At 50.6% G+C, this 15,703-nt stretch overlaps 1 protein-coding gene across 2 annotated transcripts in view; it reads right to left on the bottom strand.

Moving 5' to 3' along the window:
• Positions 1 to 15,703, bottom strand: part of LOC139230034 (epidermal growth factor receptor kinase substrate 8-like protein 1) — a 75,405-nt gene that overhangs the window by 36,856 nt on the left and 22,846 nt on the right. For both annotated transcript variants that reach the window (XM_070861784.1, XM_070861785.1), the window contains 3 exons: positions 5,788 to 5,852; positions 3,479 to 3,640; positions 1,328 to 1,477 (listed from right to left, as the gene is read on the bottom strand). In XM_070861784.1, the coding sequence (XP_070717885.1) occupies positions 1,328 to 1,477; positions 3,479 to 3,640; positions 5,788 to 5,852 (377 nt within the window). The remainder of the gene's footprint in view (positions 1 to 1,327; positions 1,478 to 3,478; positions 3,641 to 5,787; positions 5,853 to 15,703) is intronic.

The raw sequence follows: 15,703 nt of genomic DNA, 5'->3' as shown, positions 1-15,703 counted from the left end.
ATCCAGGCCCACTTGAACAACCTACCACCAAACCGGTCTCAAATCTAGGCGGCCATTTTGGACCGTCGCCAAAGCCCTTCAGCGATCTCCCCTCAGCCTCGATGACCGACGGCTCGGAAGAAACATAGAAAATAGGTGCAGGAGCAGGCCATTCGGCCCTTCGAGCCTGCACCGCCATTCAATATGATCATGGCTGATCATGCAACTTCAGTACCCTATTCCTGCTTTCTCTCCATACCCCTTGATCCCTTTAGCCGTAAGGGCCACATCTAACTCCCTTTTGAATATGTCTGATGAACTGGCCTCAACAACTCTCTGTGGTAGAGAATTCCACAGGTTCACAATTCTCTGAGTGAAGAAGTTTCTCCTCGTCTCGGTCCTAAATGGCTTACCCCTTATCCTTAGACTGTGACCCCTGGTTCTGGACTTCCCCAACATTGGGAACATTCTTCCTGCATCTAACCTGTCCAATCCCGTCAGAATTTTATATGTTTCTATGAGATCCCCTCTCATTCTTCTAAATTCCAGTGAATATAAGCCTAGTTGAATATAAGCCTAGAAGAATTGCGACATACAGAATGGATTCCTTATCGAGGAGCCCACAGTACAACCTGCAGGATCAAACCTTCCTCGCAAACAGTGGACAACCATCGACCACCTCAGAACCGGTCACGGTCGATGTTGCCAGCTTCTCCATCGGTGGAAGATTAAAGCCTCCCCATCACACGACTGTGGAGCTCCGGGTTAGACCCTGGAACACATCATCGAGCACTGCCCTGAGAGGCAATTCGCAGGCAGCCTGCGGGATATCCACGCTGTTACACCGGAAGCTTTGGCCTGGAGATCCGACTCCGATAGTGACGTTTGATTTGCTTTCCTGCTACAGGTACAACGTCCGAAATCTGGCATCCTCAGGACCGAGTCCGGTCCGATTTTGTGTTTTTTTCCAGATTTCAGACAAGAAAATCAGTCGTCTGAAATCCGGAATCCTCGGGACCGAATCCGTGCCGGGTTTTAAACGGCGAGGTCCGAAATCCGGCAAAACCCAAAACCCGGCACGGATTCGGCTGAGGATTCAGGATTTCAGACTATTGATTTTCTTGTCTGAAATCCGGAATCCTTGTCCAGGACCCGGATTTCAGACGATTGATTTCGTGTTTTGCCTCAGAAATGTCCGGTTTACAGACAATAATTCCAGATTCCGGACGACTCCACCAGCTGTGCGCAAAGTGCCCGGTTTGTGGACAATTCCGGTTTTTGGCGTTCCGGATTCGGGACGTTGCACCTGTACCCATACGACAGAAGAAGAAATAGCTGTGGCACTCACCCCGACCTCGGAGCACTGGAAGAAGTGGATGTCGGGTTTGGACTGGTGGGCCTCCTTGCAGACGAGGATCAGTATTGAGTTAAACCTCCAGTTGTTGAGCAGCGAGTCACAGTGCTCAATCGCAGTCAGTGGGTAGTTCTCCAGCTCGTCCTGAGTGGCCAAAGAGCAAGTGGTCAGAGGGAAGGTCATCACATAAGAAATAGGAGCAGGAGTAGGCCATACGGCCCCTCGAGCCTGCTCCGCCATTCAATAAGATCATGGCCGATATAATCACGGACTCAGCTCCACTTCCCCGCACGCTCCCCATAACCCCTTATCCCCTCATCATTTAAGAAACTGTCTATCTCTGTCTTAAATTTATTCAAAGTCCCATCTTCCACAGCTCTCTGAGGCAGCGAATTCCACAGATTTACAACCCTCCGAGAAGAAAAAATTTCTCCTCATCTCAGTTTTAAATGGACGCCCCCTTATTCTAAGACCGTGCCCTCTAGTTCTAGTCTCCCCCATCAGTGGAAACATCCTCTCTGCATCCACCTTGTCAAGCCCCCTCATAATCTTATACGTTTCGATAAGATCACCTCTCATTCTTCTGAATTCCAATGAGTAGAGGCCCAACCTCCTCAACCTTTCCTCATAAGTCAACCCCCTCATCCCCGGAATCAACCGAGTGAACCTTCTCTGAACTGCCTCCAAAGCAAGTATATCCTTTCGTAAATATGGAAAACAAAACAGCACGCAGTAGACCTCTGGAACAAGCAGCCGTTTCATGTGGTGGATGCAGTCGCTGAAAAACCTTCGAGCGAGAGCTGGATTTGTTTCTGGCTGCGGAGGAGATTGCCTCTTACAGAAGGTGGGTACTGCAGGGAGTTTAATGGCCAGGGTGATCTCCTGAATTAGTTTCGATCGCCGAGATGGGTCGGAGAGGAATCTCCCAGATTTTTCCCCCCAAATTGGCCTGGGGTTTGTAATTTGTTTTGTTGCCTCTCCCCAGGAGATCACAGGGTTTGGGGTGGGGTGGAGTGTCTATGTTGTGGTGCGCGGGGGATCGCGATTGTGTGGGATGGACTCGATGGGCTTTACCTGTCCGTCATTGTTCCTATGTTCAGATGTAACCGTGCCCTAGACCCTGGACAGGGCGGGTTAACCTTGGGGAGGATTAACTGCGGGGAGGATTAACCGCGGGGAGGATGGGGCTGCAGACCCACCAAATAAATGTAGCAAAAAAAAATATAAGGCCTCGCAAATAGGCTGAATAGAATAGACAATAAGAGAGGAAAAATAAGACTGAGGAAAATAGATTCACTTGTTTATATCGATATACAGGTGCAACACCCCGAATCCGAAACTCCGAAAACCGGAATTGTCCGAAAACCGGAAATTTCGCCAAGAGGCGAGAAATGGAGGATCGGCAGGTGGCGAGGTCCGAAATCCGGCAAAACCCAAAATCCGGCACAAATTCGGGCTGCGGTGATTTCTGAAATCCGGCACGGATTCAGTCTCGAGGATTCCGGATTTCAGACGTTGCACCTATATACAGAAGTGCCTATATACACTAATTACCTATATACAGAAGTGCCTATATACACTAATGTACCTATACACAGAACAGAACATGTACATGTTATTGAGAGAAATTTGCATATATGTTTATGAATCTAGTATTGCAACGTTACCAGAACCAGAATATATACCTACTTGATACAGAATATATGCTTTCATTGTTGAATATACCGGCCTGTGTTTCCATACTCAGAATCAGAATCATACACATAATGTAATGAACATGAACAAACAGAACTATTGGCCCACTCAGTTTGTCCCCTGCCCCCAGGCCCTGAATCCGGCCCTGCCCCCGGCCCATCAAGCCCTGAATCTGGTTCTGCCCTCGGCCCATCAGGCCCTGAATCCGGTTCTGCCCCCGACCCATCAGGCCCTGAATCTGGCCCTGCCCCCAGGCCCTGAACCCAGGCCCCAGATCCGGCCCTGTCCCCGGCCCATCAGGCCCTGAATCCGGCCCTGCCCCCGGCCCATCAAGCCCTGAATCTGGTTCTGCCCCCAACCCATCAGGCCCTGCCCCCAGGCCCTGAATCCGGCCCTGCCCCCGGACAGCCTGTGGGCAATGCCCGCTGGGCCCGAGGAGCCCGGGCCTACCTTGGACTCGATGTCCAGCAGGCTGACGGCCGAGCTGTTGACCTGCAGCAGCATCTCCTGCGTCCAGATCTTCCCCTTGCTGTCCAGCGCCTTCATCTTCTTAACGGAGTCCTCCACGGTCTGTGTCTCCTCCCCAGGGCCCTGGGGGAAGGTGGTTAGGTGCTGCAGGGAACAAGCAAAACAGCGGCAGAGCAGTTAATAAAGAGGGAAACCTGGACAGAAGTCAACGGAGCGTTTGGCAAAAGAAAAAAAAAGAGAGATTTGCGTTTCTAGAGGTAGTTCTCCCCGGGGCCGGAGTATCTAGAAATAGAGAGCAGTCTGAGGATAAAGGGAGACGGAGCCGAGGAGGAATTTCTTCACTCAGAGGGTTGTGAATCTTTGGAATTGGCGGCAGGCGGAATTGGATTTGGGCAACAGGGAGGGCCATCGCTCGCGGGAGGTGTAGAGGGCGCGGGAGCATTCCTGCTCCTCCCAGCTCCACGGAAAAGCCTCTTAAATATATATATATATTCAGTTTTTTAAATTACTTCCATATATTTTTTTTATTTGTTTCTGGGATGTGGGCGTCGCTGGCAAGGCCAGCATTTATTGCCCATCCCGAATTGAACCGCTGCAGTCCGTGCGGTGAAGGTGCTCCCACACAGCGCTGACTTTGTCGTAGCGGTTTGGTACAACTGAGTGTCTCGCTGGGCCATTTCAGAGCCAACCATATTGCTGTGGGTCTGGAGTCACCAGACCGGGTAAGGACGGCAGATTTCCTTCCCTACAGGGACATCAGTGAACCAGATGAGTTTTTACGACAATCCGATAGTTTCATGGTCACCATTACTGATAGATGCTTTTTGTTTAATTCCACATTTGTTTAATTCATTTCCTACATTACAACAGTGACAATACTTCAAGAAGTACGCCATTAGCTCTAAAGCACATTGAGACATGCAGGAGTCATGAAAGTTACCATGTAAATCCAAGTATTTTTTCTTTAATTAACTGAACTTAAATTCCCCAGCTGCCGTGGTGGGATTTGATCTCACATCACTCACATCTCCAGATTACTAGTCCCACTCTCTGGACTGCTAGTCCAGTAACAATACCACTATGCTACCGTACCAGAGTTTGATGGCTGAGGAATCCTGAGCGGGGTAGACCCGATGCCCCCGTCCCCGCCCCCGCTAACCGATTCTGCTGAGGGGTCCTTCAACAGGCCTTACGTCCCCTCAGTGACAGATTTAAAGGGCCCTAACCGCCTGTTTTAGGTGTCGGCCTGGGCCCCACGATAACAGCGGTGAGACCAACGCTTACGCAGATTGGACACAGCCCATCCCACAGCTGGAGTACTGCGTGCAGTTCTGGTCACCACGTTACAGGAACGATGTTCGAAAGGGAGTTAGATGTGGCCCTTCCGGCTAAAGGGATCAAGGGGTATGGAGAGAAAGCAGGAATGGGGTACTGAAGTTGCATGATCAGCCATGATCATATTGAATGGTGGTACAGGCTCAAAGGGCCGAATGGCCTGATCCGGCACACATTTTCTATGTTTCTGTGATGTGATTGCACTAGAAAAGGTACAGAGGAGGTTTACCAGGATGTTGCCCGGACTTAGCTATGAGGAAAGATTAGATAGGCTGGGGTTGTTTTCTCTGGAACAGAGGAGGCTGAGGGGAGACCTTATTGAGGCGTATAATCATAGAAATTTACAGCATAGAAGGAGGCCATTTTGGCCCATCGTGCCCAAGATTATGAGGGGCCTAGATAGAGTGGATAGGAAGGACCAGTTTCCCTTATCAGTCAACCAGGGGCCATAGATTTAAAGTAATTGGGGGGAGGTTTAGAGGGGATTTGAGGGGAAATTTCTTCACCCAGAGGGTGGTGGGGGTCTGGAACTCACTGCCTGAAAGGGTGGTAGAGGCAGAAACCCTCACCATATTTAAAAAGTACCTGAAGTGCCGTAACCTACAGGGCTACGGACCGAGAGCGGGAAAGTGGGATTAGGTTGGGTGGCTCGGACACGATGGGCCGAATGGCCTCCTTCCATGCTGTAATGGTTCTATGATAAATCTTGGTGCCCGTTGTACGTGAAACAGCTGGGTGGGGTGCTGGAGGGCTGCTGCTGGAATCACTGACCTGTCGGCCAGCAAAGGGTGGGCCGAAATTGGCTGGAGCAGGAGGAGAGGGAGGGTCTTCGAACAAAGCCCTGAATCAGAAACCCTCACCCCCCCACACCCCACCCATCCACCTCCACCCCTCACAAACGTTGAATTTGACCAAGGGGTGAATGACATTCGTCGAGACGAGTGACAGTTACTTACATTCACGTAGTACTGAGACTGGTCGTCCATTATATAATTGGAGTTTGAATATTTCTTCCTCTGTTCTGTAAATCAAAATAAAGATACGGTGAAGACAAGGTGAACAGGCAGCTTCGCAAAGGAGGGGCGCTTATGGTTTAGCAGGTACAGGTGTGGCAAGTTAAATGTGACTCCCTCGTCATTTATCCAGAAACTCACTCTGAACGCCCGCCTCCTTGAAAGCACACACAGCGCACATACAATTGTGGCCCCTGCAGTTTCTTGCAATGCCTTTCTCCCTGTTCGCTCTTCTCTCTCTCGCTCTCTCCCCTCCCTCTCGCGTCAACAGCATTGCCCCCACCCCCCCCACCATCTCCGCAGGAGAAATTGGGATTAAATTGCCCTTCGCAAAACATGACCTTTCGCAGGATTTCGAAGGGAGTCTCACTCAGATTCCTATTGCTGCCGACAGAGCCAACTTCTCCTTTACCTGTTGAACCAGATCAGCTGGTTTCTGTTCGGTGGGGGGGGAAGGCAGGGCCTGTAATCACTGGCACATCTTGAGATACAATCTTTGCTGTTCCATTCAATGAGTAATGGTTTCCGAACCAAGGATGACCACTGAAAGATCAGTCGTTTTTTTTTTTAACCATTTTCTCTCCTCTTCTCTCTAGACTTGCCTACTCCAATGCACTCCTGGCCGGCCTCCCACATTCTAGCCCACGTAAACTAGAGGTCATCCAAAACTTGCACTGAGTCCCGCTCACCCATCACCCCCCTGTGCTCGCTGTCCCATGTCCTAACTCGCACCGAGTCCCGCTCACCCATCACACCCTGTGCTCGCTGACCTACATTGGTTCCCGTTTAAGCAATGCCGCGATTTCAAAATTCTCATCCTGGTTTATAAATCCCTCCATGGCCTCGCCCCTCCCTATCTCTGTAATCTCCTCCAGCCCCACAACCCCCCCCCCCCCCCCCCCCCGAGATCTCTGCGCTCCTCTAATTCTGTCCTCCTGACCATCCCTGATTATAATCGCTCCACCATCGGTGGTCGTGCCTTCTGTTGCCTGGGCTCCAAGCTCTGGTACTCCCTCCCTAAACCTCTCCACCTCTCTTTCCTCCTTCAAGATTCTCCTTAAAACCGACCTCATCTGCCGTAATTCCTTCTCATGTGACTCGGAGTCAAATTATTTTTATTGGTCTTATAACACTCCCGTGAAGCACCTTGGGACGTTTTACTACGTTAAAGGTGCTATATAAATACAAGTTGTTGTTGAACTCCCGCTGTGAAAGGGGCAAAGCTTCACGGGAACTGGCCGCCAACCATTGCATAGGATTACATGGGATATACGGCACAGAAACAGGCCATTCATAGAAACATAGAAAATAGGTGCAGGAGTAGGCCATTCGGCCCGTCGAGCCTGCACCGCCATTCAATGAGGCCCAACCAGTCCGTGCCGGAGTTTATGCTCCACTCGAGCCTCCTCCCGTCTTTCCTCATCTAAATCTATCAGCATAACCCTCTATTCCCTTCTCCCTCACGAGCCAGCTGTGGCTCAGTAGGCAGCACCCTCGCCTCTGAGTCAGAAGGTTGAGGGCTCAAGTCCCACTCCAGAGACTTTAGCACATAAATCTAGGCTGACTCTCCCAGTACAGTGTAGTCCCGGGGGAGCGCCTCACTGTCGGAGGTGCCGTTTGTTGGATGAGACATTAAACAAGGCCCTGTCTGCCCTCTCCGACGGATGTAAAAGATCCCGCGGCACTATTTCGAAGAAGAGCAGGGGAGTTATCCCCGGTGTCCTGGGGCCAATATTTATCCCTCAATCAACATCACAAAAACAGATTATCTGGGTCATTATCACATTGCTGTGTGTGGGAGCTTGCTGTGCACAAATTGGCTGCTGCGTTTCCCACATTGCAACAGTGACTACACTCCAAAAGTACTTCATTGGCCGTAAAGTGCTTTGAGACGTCCGGTGGTTGTGAAAGGTGCTATGTAAATGCAAGTTTTTCTTTCTTTCTTGCTTGCTTTTTTTCTCATATTGAGGGAGTGCAGCGAAGGTTCAGCAGACTGATTCCCAGGATGGCAGGACTGACATATGAGGAGAGACTGGATCGACTGGGCCTTTAGTCACTGGAGTTTAGAAGGACGAGAGGGGATCTCATAGAAAGATATAAAATTCTGACGGGACAGGACAGGTTAGCCTCGCCTTAAATGCATCGATACTATTTACTTCAACCACTCCCTGTGGCAGTGAGTTCCACATTCTCACCACTCTCTGGGTAAGGAAGTTGCTTCTGAATTTCCCATTTGATTTCTTGACAACTATCGGCACCCCCTTCATCATTCACTCCCTTCACCACCGGCGCACCGTGGCTGCAGTGTGTACCATCTACAAGATGAAACATAGAAAATAGGTGCAGGAGTAGGCCATTCGGCCCTTCGAGCCTGCACCACCATTCAATAAAATCATGGCTGATCATTCCCTCAGTACCCCTTTCCTGCTTTCTCTCCATACCCCTTGATCCCTTTAGCTGTAAAGGCCATATCTAACTCCCTCTTGAATATATCCAATGAACTGGCCTCAACAATTCTCTGCGGCAGGGAATTCCACAGGTTAACAACTCTCTGGGTGAAGAAGTTTCTTCTCATCTCGGTCCTAAATGGCTTACTCCTTAGACTGTGACCCCTGGTTCTGGACTTCCCCAACATCGGGAACATTTTTCCTGCATCTAACCTGTCCAGTCCCATCAGAATTTTATATGTTTCTATGAGGTCCCCTCTCATCCTTCTAAACTCCAGTGAATACAGGCCCAGTCGAACCAGAAACTCAAATGTCAGTCCTGCCATCCCGGGAATCAGTCTGGTGAACCTTTGCTGCACTCCCTCAATAGCAAGAACGTCCTTCCTCAGATTAGGAGACCAAAACTGAGCACAATACTCCAGGTGAGGCCTCAACAAGGCCCTGTACAACTGCAGTAAGACCTCCCTGCGCCTATACTCAAATCCCCTCGCTATGAAGGCCAACATACCATTTGCCTTCTTCACCGCCTGCTGTACCTGCATGCCAACTTTCAATGACTGATGTACCATGACACCCAGGTCTTGTTGCAACTCCCCTTTTCCTAATCTGCCGCCATTCAGATAATATTCTGCCCCCGTGTTTTTGCACTGCGGCAACTCGCCAAGGCTCCTTCGGCAGCACCTCCCAAACCCACGACCTCTACCGCCTAGAAGGACAAGGGCAGCAGGCACATGGGAACACCACCACCTCCACGTTCCCCTCCAAGTCACACACACCATCCCGACTTGGAAATATATCGGCCGTTCCTTCATCGTCGCTGGGTCACAATCCTGGAACTCCCTCCCCAACAGCACTGTGGGAGCACCTTCACCACGCGGACTGCAGCGGTTCAAGAAGGCGGCTCACCACCACCTTCTCAAGGGGCAATTAGGGACGGGCAATAAAAGCCGGCCTTGCCAGTGATGCCCACATCCTTGTGAATGAATAATAAAGAAAATCTCAGCACCGCCATTGCTGCCCCGAACAGCAACAACTTGCATTTATATAGCGCCTTTAATGTAGTAAAACGTCCCGAGGCGCTTCGCAGAAGAATAAAACAAAATTTGACGCTCAGCCACATAGAAAGAAAGACTTGCATTTATATAGCGCCTTTCATAACCAGCGGACATCCCAAAGCGCTGTACAGCCAATGAAGTACTTTTGGAGTGTAGTCACTGTTGTAATGTGGGAAACATGGCAGCCAATTTGCACACAGCAAGCTCCCACACACAGCAATATGATAATGACCCAGGTAATCTGATTTTTAAAATGTTGATTGAGGGATAAATATTGGTCCCAGGACACCGGGGAGATAACTCCCCTGCTCTTCTTCAAAATAGTGCCACGGGATCTTTTGCGTCCATCTGAGAGAGCAGACGGGGCCTCGGTTTAACGTCTCATCAGAAAGACGGCACCTCCGACAGTGCGGCGCTCCATCAGTACTACCCCTCCGACAGTGCGGCGCTCCCTCAGTACTGCCTCTCCGACAGTGCGGAACTCCCTCAGTACTGCCCCTCCGACAGTGCGGCACTCCCTCAGTACTGCCCCTCCGACAGTGCGGCGCTCCCTCAGTACTGCCCCTCCGACAGTGCGGCGCTCCCTCAGTACTGCCCCTCCGACAGTGCGGCACGCCCTCGGTACTGCCCCTCCGACAGTGCGGCACTCCCTCGGGACTGCCCCTCCGACAGTGAAGTGCTCCCTCAGCAGGGCACTGGGCGTGTCAGCCTGGATTTATATGCTCAAGTCTCTGGAGTGGCTCTGCCTCAGAGGCAAGAGTGCTGCCCATTGAGCCATGGCTAGGAGAGTTTGGGGCAGGTGAGTAAAAGCTTGGTCAAAGAGGTAGGTCTTTGGAGCGTCTTCAGGGAGGAAGGAGAGGCGGAGAGGTTTATAAGAACATAAGAAATAGGGGCAGGAGTAGGCCACTCGGCCCCTCGAGCCTGCTCCGCCATTCAATAAGATCGCGGCTGATCTGATCATGGACTCAGCTCCACTTCCCCGCCCGCTCCCCAGAGGCGAGGGTTAGGGTGGGAATTCCAGAGCTTGAGAACGAGGCAGCTGAAGGCACAGTCAGCGATAGCGCGACGATGAAATTGAACAGCGGGTTTGGCCGCGATCAAGTTGTGAGATAGCGGCCTGCCCCTTGAGGCGGACGGAAGAGGAACGGGGACATTGGTGAGAAGTAGGTGAGCAACCGCGGGACCCTAACCCCCCCCCCCACCCCGAGGGGTCAACGCCCTCAGGAGAGGGCAGGCCAGGAACAGAGAGAACAAAGGTGCTGAAAAAGAAGCATTTTCTGCCCACCAATGCAACTCTTACACCCATCGAAGGGCTGCTTTGTCTTGCTGACTTTGATTTCAGAAGTCATTCATCACCGAAACCGACACCACAAAAGCTGGAGGCGAATCAAAGCAACCAATTTGCCGGCCTTTTCAGTCGCTATTGTTTGTGGAGTGGATGCGTTTGATTTCAGCGAGCAGCGTGTACGGGTTGTAACGCAACACCCCATCGATTTTATCGCGTCAGTCGCTTAACTAGGGTTTCTTCCTGAGCACGGTCATCTCGTTCTTATTTCAACCGGCGCTCCTGACTCCTGTTTGCCTTTTGCTCATGAAGGAAGAAAGACTTGCATTCATGTAGCGCCTTTCACGACCACCGGATGTCCCAAAGTGCTGTACGGCCAATGAAGTACTTTTGGAGTGTAGTCGTTGTTGCAATGTGGGAAACGCAGGCAACCAATTTGCGCACAGCAAGCTCCCACAAACAGCAACGTGATAATGACCAGATCATGTGTTTTTTTTTTAAAAAAGTGATGTTGATTGAGGGATAAATATTGGCCCCGGGACACCGGGGATAACTCCCCCTGCTCTTCTTCGAAATAGTGCCACGGGATCTTTTACGTCCACCTGAGAGAGCAGACGGGGCCTCGGTTTAACGTCTCATCTGAAAGACGGCACCTCCGACAGTGCGGCACTCCCTCAGCACTGGGAGTGTCAGCCTAGATTTTTGTGCTCAAGTCCCTGGAGTGGGACTTGAACCCACAACCTTCTGACTGACCTTGTCCCACATCCCTCAGTACCTTTGGTTAACAGAAAGCTATCAATCTCCGATTTAAAATTAATTGTAACCAGCATCAGTTACCATTTGCAGAAGAGATTTCCAAACCTCTACCACCCTTTGTGTGTAGAAGTGTTTCCTAATTTCACTTCTGAAAGGCCTGGCTCTAATTTTTAGACTCTGCCCCTAGTCCTAGACTCCCCAACCAGCGGGAATAGTTTCACTCTACCTACCCTATCTGTTCCCCTTAATATTGTGAAAACTTCGATCAGATCGCTCTTTAACCACCTAAATTCCAGGGAATACAACCCTAATTTGTGTAATCTCTCCTCGTAACTTAACCCTTGAAGTCCGGGTAGCAATCTGGTAAACCTACGCTACACACTCCCTCGAAGGCCAATATATCCTCCCTAAGGTGTGGTGCCCAGAACTGCTCACAGTGCTCCAGGTGTGGTAAAACCAGGGCTTTGTACAGCTGCAGTATAACTTCTATCCCCTTGTATTCGAGTCCTCTAGATATAAAGGCCAGCATTCCATTAGCTTTTTGGATTAATTTTTGTACCTGCCTTCCACTCTGCCCCCACAGGGGCTGGAGGCGGTTGCGGGAGTGCGGGGGGGGGGAGCTTTATAGGCAGGGAAGATATTGCCTACGTTCTCTATTTCGAGCAAAATGATAAACATTTGCCTCGGGCCCAACCTCAGAAGACCGTGAAGCATTGTTCCTACTGCAGTGCGACATAATTCCATTTCCCAAGTCAACCATCCCATGGCCCCTCGGAGTTAGAATGTGGGCTCGTGCCCACCTGGAATTGGGGTGGCTGTTTGTGGGAGCTTGCTGTGCGCAGATTGGCTGGTGCGTTTCCTGCATGGCAGCAGTGACTGCACTTCAGAAAGTACTCAACGTGAGTAAGAGATAAAGAAAGAATTTATATAGCGCCTTTTATGACCACCAGACGTCTCAAATCGCTTTACAGCCACTGATGTACTTTTGGAGTGTAGGAAACTTAACCCTTGAAGTCCAGGTACCATTCTGGCAAACCTAAGCTCGCGGAACAGCACCCCTTCTTTCGAATAGGTACTTTACAGCTTTCTGGACTCAACATCGAGTTCAGCAACTTCAGGCCAGAACCTCTGCTCCCATTTTCTCCCACGGCAGCTGTTGAAGACTCTGCCATTCACACCCGCTCTAGACTCATCTTCCAGTTCCTTAACTTGTCCCATTACCATCATCCCCTGTGTCTCTCTAATCTCTCCTACCTTCCACCCTATCACCGACCTTCCCTTTTTTTCCTCCCCTCCCCTCCGCTTTCCCTTCCCCGACACTTGCTTAAAAACTGGTTACACCTCGAACTTTCTCCAGTTCTGACGAAGGGTCACCAACCCGAAACGTTAACTCTGTTTCTCTCTCCGCAGATTCTGCCTGACCCGCCGAGTATTTCCAGCATTCCCTGCTTCTACTTCAAAAGTACTTCATTGGCTGTAAAGTGCCGTGGGGTGTGAAAGGTGCCATATAAATGCAAGTCCTCCCTTCTTCCCTTCCTTCTATCCTTCTTCCCTTCCTTCTAGCCTTCTCCCCTGACCAACAAGCTAGCGAACAGCCGACCACAAGTGTGCCGCTGTGCAGTAGAAGAGCCGCTGTGTTTGAAGCTCGTTGCTGTCGTGTTTACGTTGAGTTTGCTAATTCGCCCCGAGAGACCAATCATCAGGAGGCTCCCTGTGCCGAGACTGAAGGGACGGAAGTGAGGGTTTCACGATTAAGTCAAGCGTTGCTACATTTTTACAAGTCTGAAACTGGAGAAGGGAATGTGATTTCGGGTTTGGGCTTCTATCCGCACAGGACATTTGCAAATCGAGTTGCCAACCCTCCAGGATTAACCAGGAGTCTCCAGGAATTACAGATTAAACTCCCGCACACTGCCAGCAGACCCGGGAGGTAAATCAGAGGCATAAATGAGTCCGTGCCCGCATACAGCAAAACCTGGGTGACATTTGCACCACACGTTACCAGGCAATGACTATCTCCAACAAGCGAGAGTCTAACCACTGCCCCTTGACTTTCAACGGCATTACCATCGCCCGAATCCCCCACCATCAACACCCCGGGGGTCACCATTGACCAGAAACTTCACTGGACCAGTCACATAAATACTGTCCCAACAAGAGCGGGTCAGAGGCTGGGTATTCTGTGGCGAGTGTCTCATCTCCTGACTCCCCAAAGCCTTTCCACCATCTACAAGGCACAAGTCAGGAGTGTGATGGAACACTCCCCACTTGCCTGGATGAGTTGCAGCTCCAACAACACTCAAGAAGCTCGACACCATCCAGGACAAAGCAGCCCGCTTGATCGACACGCTACCCACCATCTTCAACATTCACTCCCTCCACCACCGGCGCCCCCTGGCTGCAGTGTGCACCATCTACAAGATGCACTGCAGCAACTCGCCAAGGCTTCTTCGGCAGCACCTCCCAAACCCACGACCTCTACCACCTAGAGGGACAAGGGCAGCAGGCGCATGGGAACACCATCACCTCCACGTTCCCCTCCAAGTCACAAACACCATCCTGACTTGGAAATATATCGGCCGTTCCTTCATCGTCGCTGGGTCACAATCCTGGAACTCCCTCCCTAACAGCACTGTGGGAGCACCTTCACCACACGGGACTGCAGCGGTTCAAGGCGGCTCACCACCACCTTCTCACAGGGCAATTAGGGATGGGCAATAAATGCCGGCCTTGCCAGCGACGACCACACCCTATGAACGAATATAAAAAAATATTGAAAAAAAGTGTATATATAAATAAATGGGAGTTGGCTGTTTGATCACCGAAGTGGGTAACAGAGAATCTGCTCGCTTTATTGGCTGTGAGAAAGCGAGTGTGGACATGTTGGGCGACCAATGACGGGCAGGTTGGAGGTCATGTGACAAAGCCTCCTGGAATACTGCCAACCGGACTTGGCAACCCCTACCATGACATGAACCTGCAATTAGCCAAATTCAAATCACGTTCGGGCTTTGACTGCAAGCTCGATATCACTAAAAAGCCTGGGATCGGTATGAAAATCTAAACATTTCGCTGCAGGATCACGAGGAGCCAGTCACGCCCAGTCATTGGCCCGTCTATAGGCCGCAGGCTAATTCAAACACTCTTTGATTGCTGTTGATCTTAAAGGGGCAGCTACAGTTTCTTAGTGTCAGCTGTGGCTCAGTGGGCAGCACTCTCGCCTCTGGGTCAGAAGGTTGTGGTTCAAGTCCCACTCCAGGGACGAGAGCACAAAAAATCTAGACTGACACGAATCAGTGGTGAGGGAGTGCTGCACTGTTGGAGGTGCCATCTTTCAGATGAGACATTAACCTGTCTGCTCTCTCAGGTGGACGTAAAAGATCCCAAGGCACTATTTTGAAGAAGAGCAGGGGGAGTTATGCCCGGTGTCCTGGGGCCAATATTTATCACACAACCAAAAAAACAAATGATTTGGTCATTATCACATTGCTGTTTGTGGGAGCTTGCTGTGCGCAAATTGGTGTCCATTTTTCCTGCATTACAACAGTAACTACACTTCATAAAGTACTTCATTGGCTGTAAAGTGCTTTGGGACATCCTGAGGTCGTGAAAGGCGCTATATAAATGCAAGTCTTTCTTATAAACCAGCTGATTTCCCATGTCATTAGAGGCAAACGGAAAATTGTTTTCACTTCCTTCCATGGCCCTTTTATTTGTAACCTCCTCCAGTCCCACAAGCCTCCGAGATCTCTGCGCTGCATCAATTTTGGCCGCTTTGCATCCTCGATTTTAATCGCTCCACCACTGGTGGCCGTACCTTCAGCTGCCAAGGTATAAAGCTCTGGAATTTCCTCTCTGAACATCTCTGCCTCCCTGTCTTTCCTCCCTGAAGACGCTCCTGAAAACCGACCTCTCTGACCAAGCTTCTGGTCACCTGCCCCAACATCTCCTCCTGTGGCTCGGTGTCGAACTCCATTTGATGCTCGCTCCTGTGAAGTGCCTTGGGACGTTACAGGCGCTATGCAAGTGCAAGTTGTCGCCTGTTGGCGCCCCTTCCAATCAGGAAACCCAGATCCAATCAGGAACGAGGATCTCCCCGAAAATGCAGTGAGGCTGATTCGAATAATGAAGGCCGATTATTAAGCACTCAAGAATTCGAGTACAGAAATAGTTATTTTTTTATTCCCCTCTCTCTCCTGCTGCTGCCTGGAGCTCGAAGGGAAGGAGTCAAGATTCAAGGCTGCTGTCAGGAGGGTTTGAGACGGATAAAGGCAAGTGGAAACGAAGCCCGAGACAACGGCACTCAATTGTTCCGT

Source organism: Pristiophorus japonicus, chromosome 19, assembly GCF_044704955.1.
Source record: "Pristiophorus japonicus isolate sPriJap1 chromosome 19, sPriJap1.hap1, whole genome shotgun sequence".
NCBI lineage: Eukaryota > Metazoa > Chordata > Chondrichthyes > Pristiophoridae > Pristiophorus > Pristiophorus japonicus.
The sequence above is the reverse complement of the archived record's forward strand: the minus strand, read 5'-3'. Positions and strand labels throughout refer to the sequence as shown.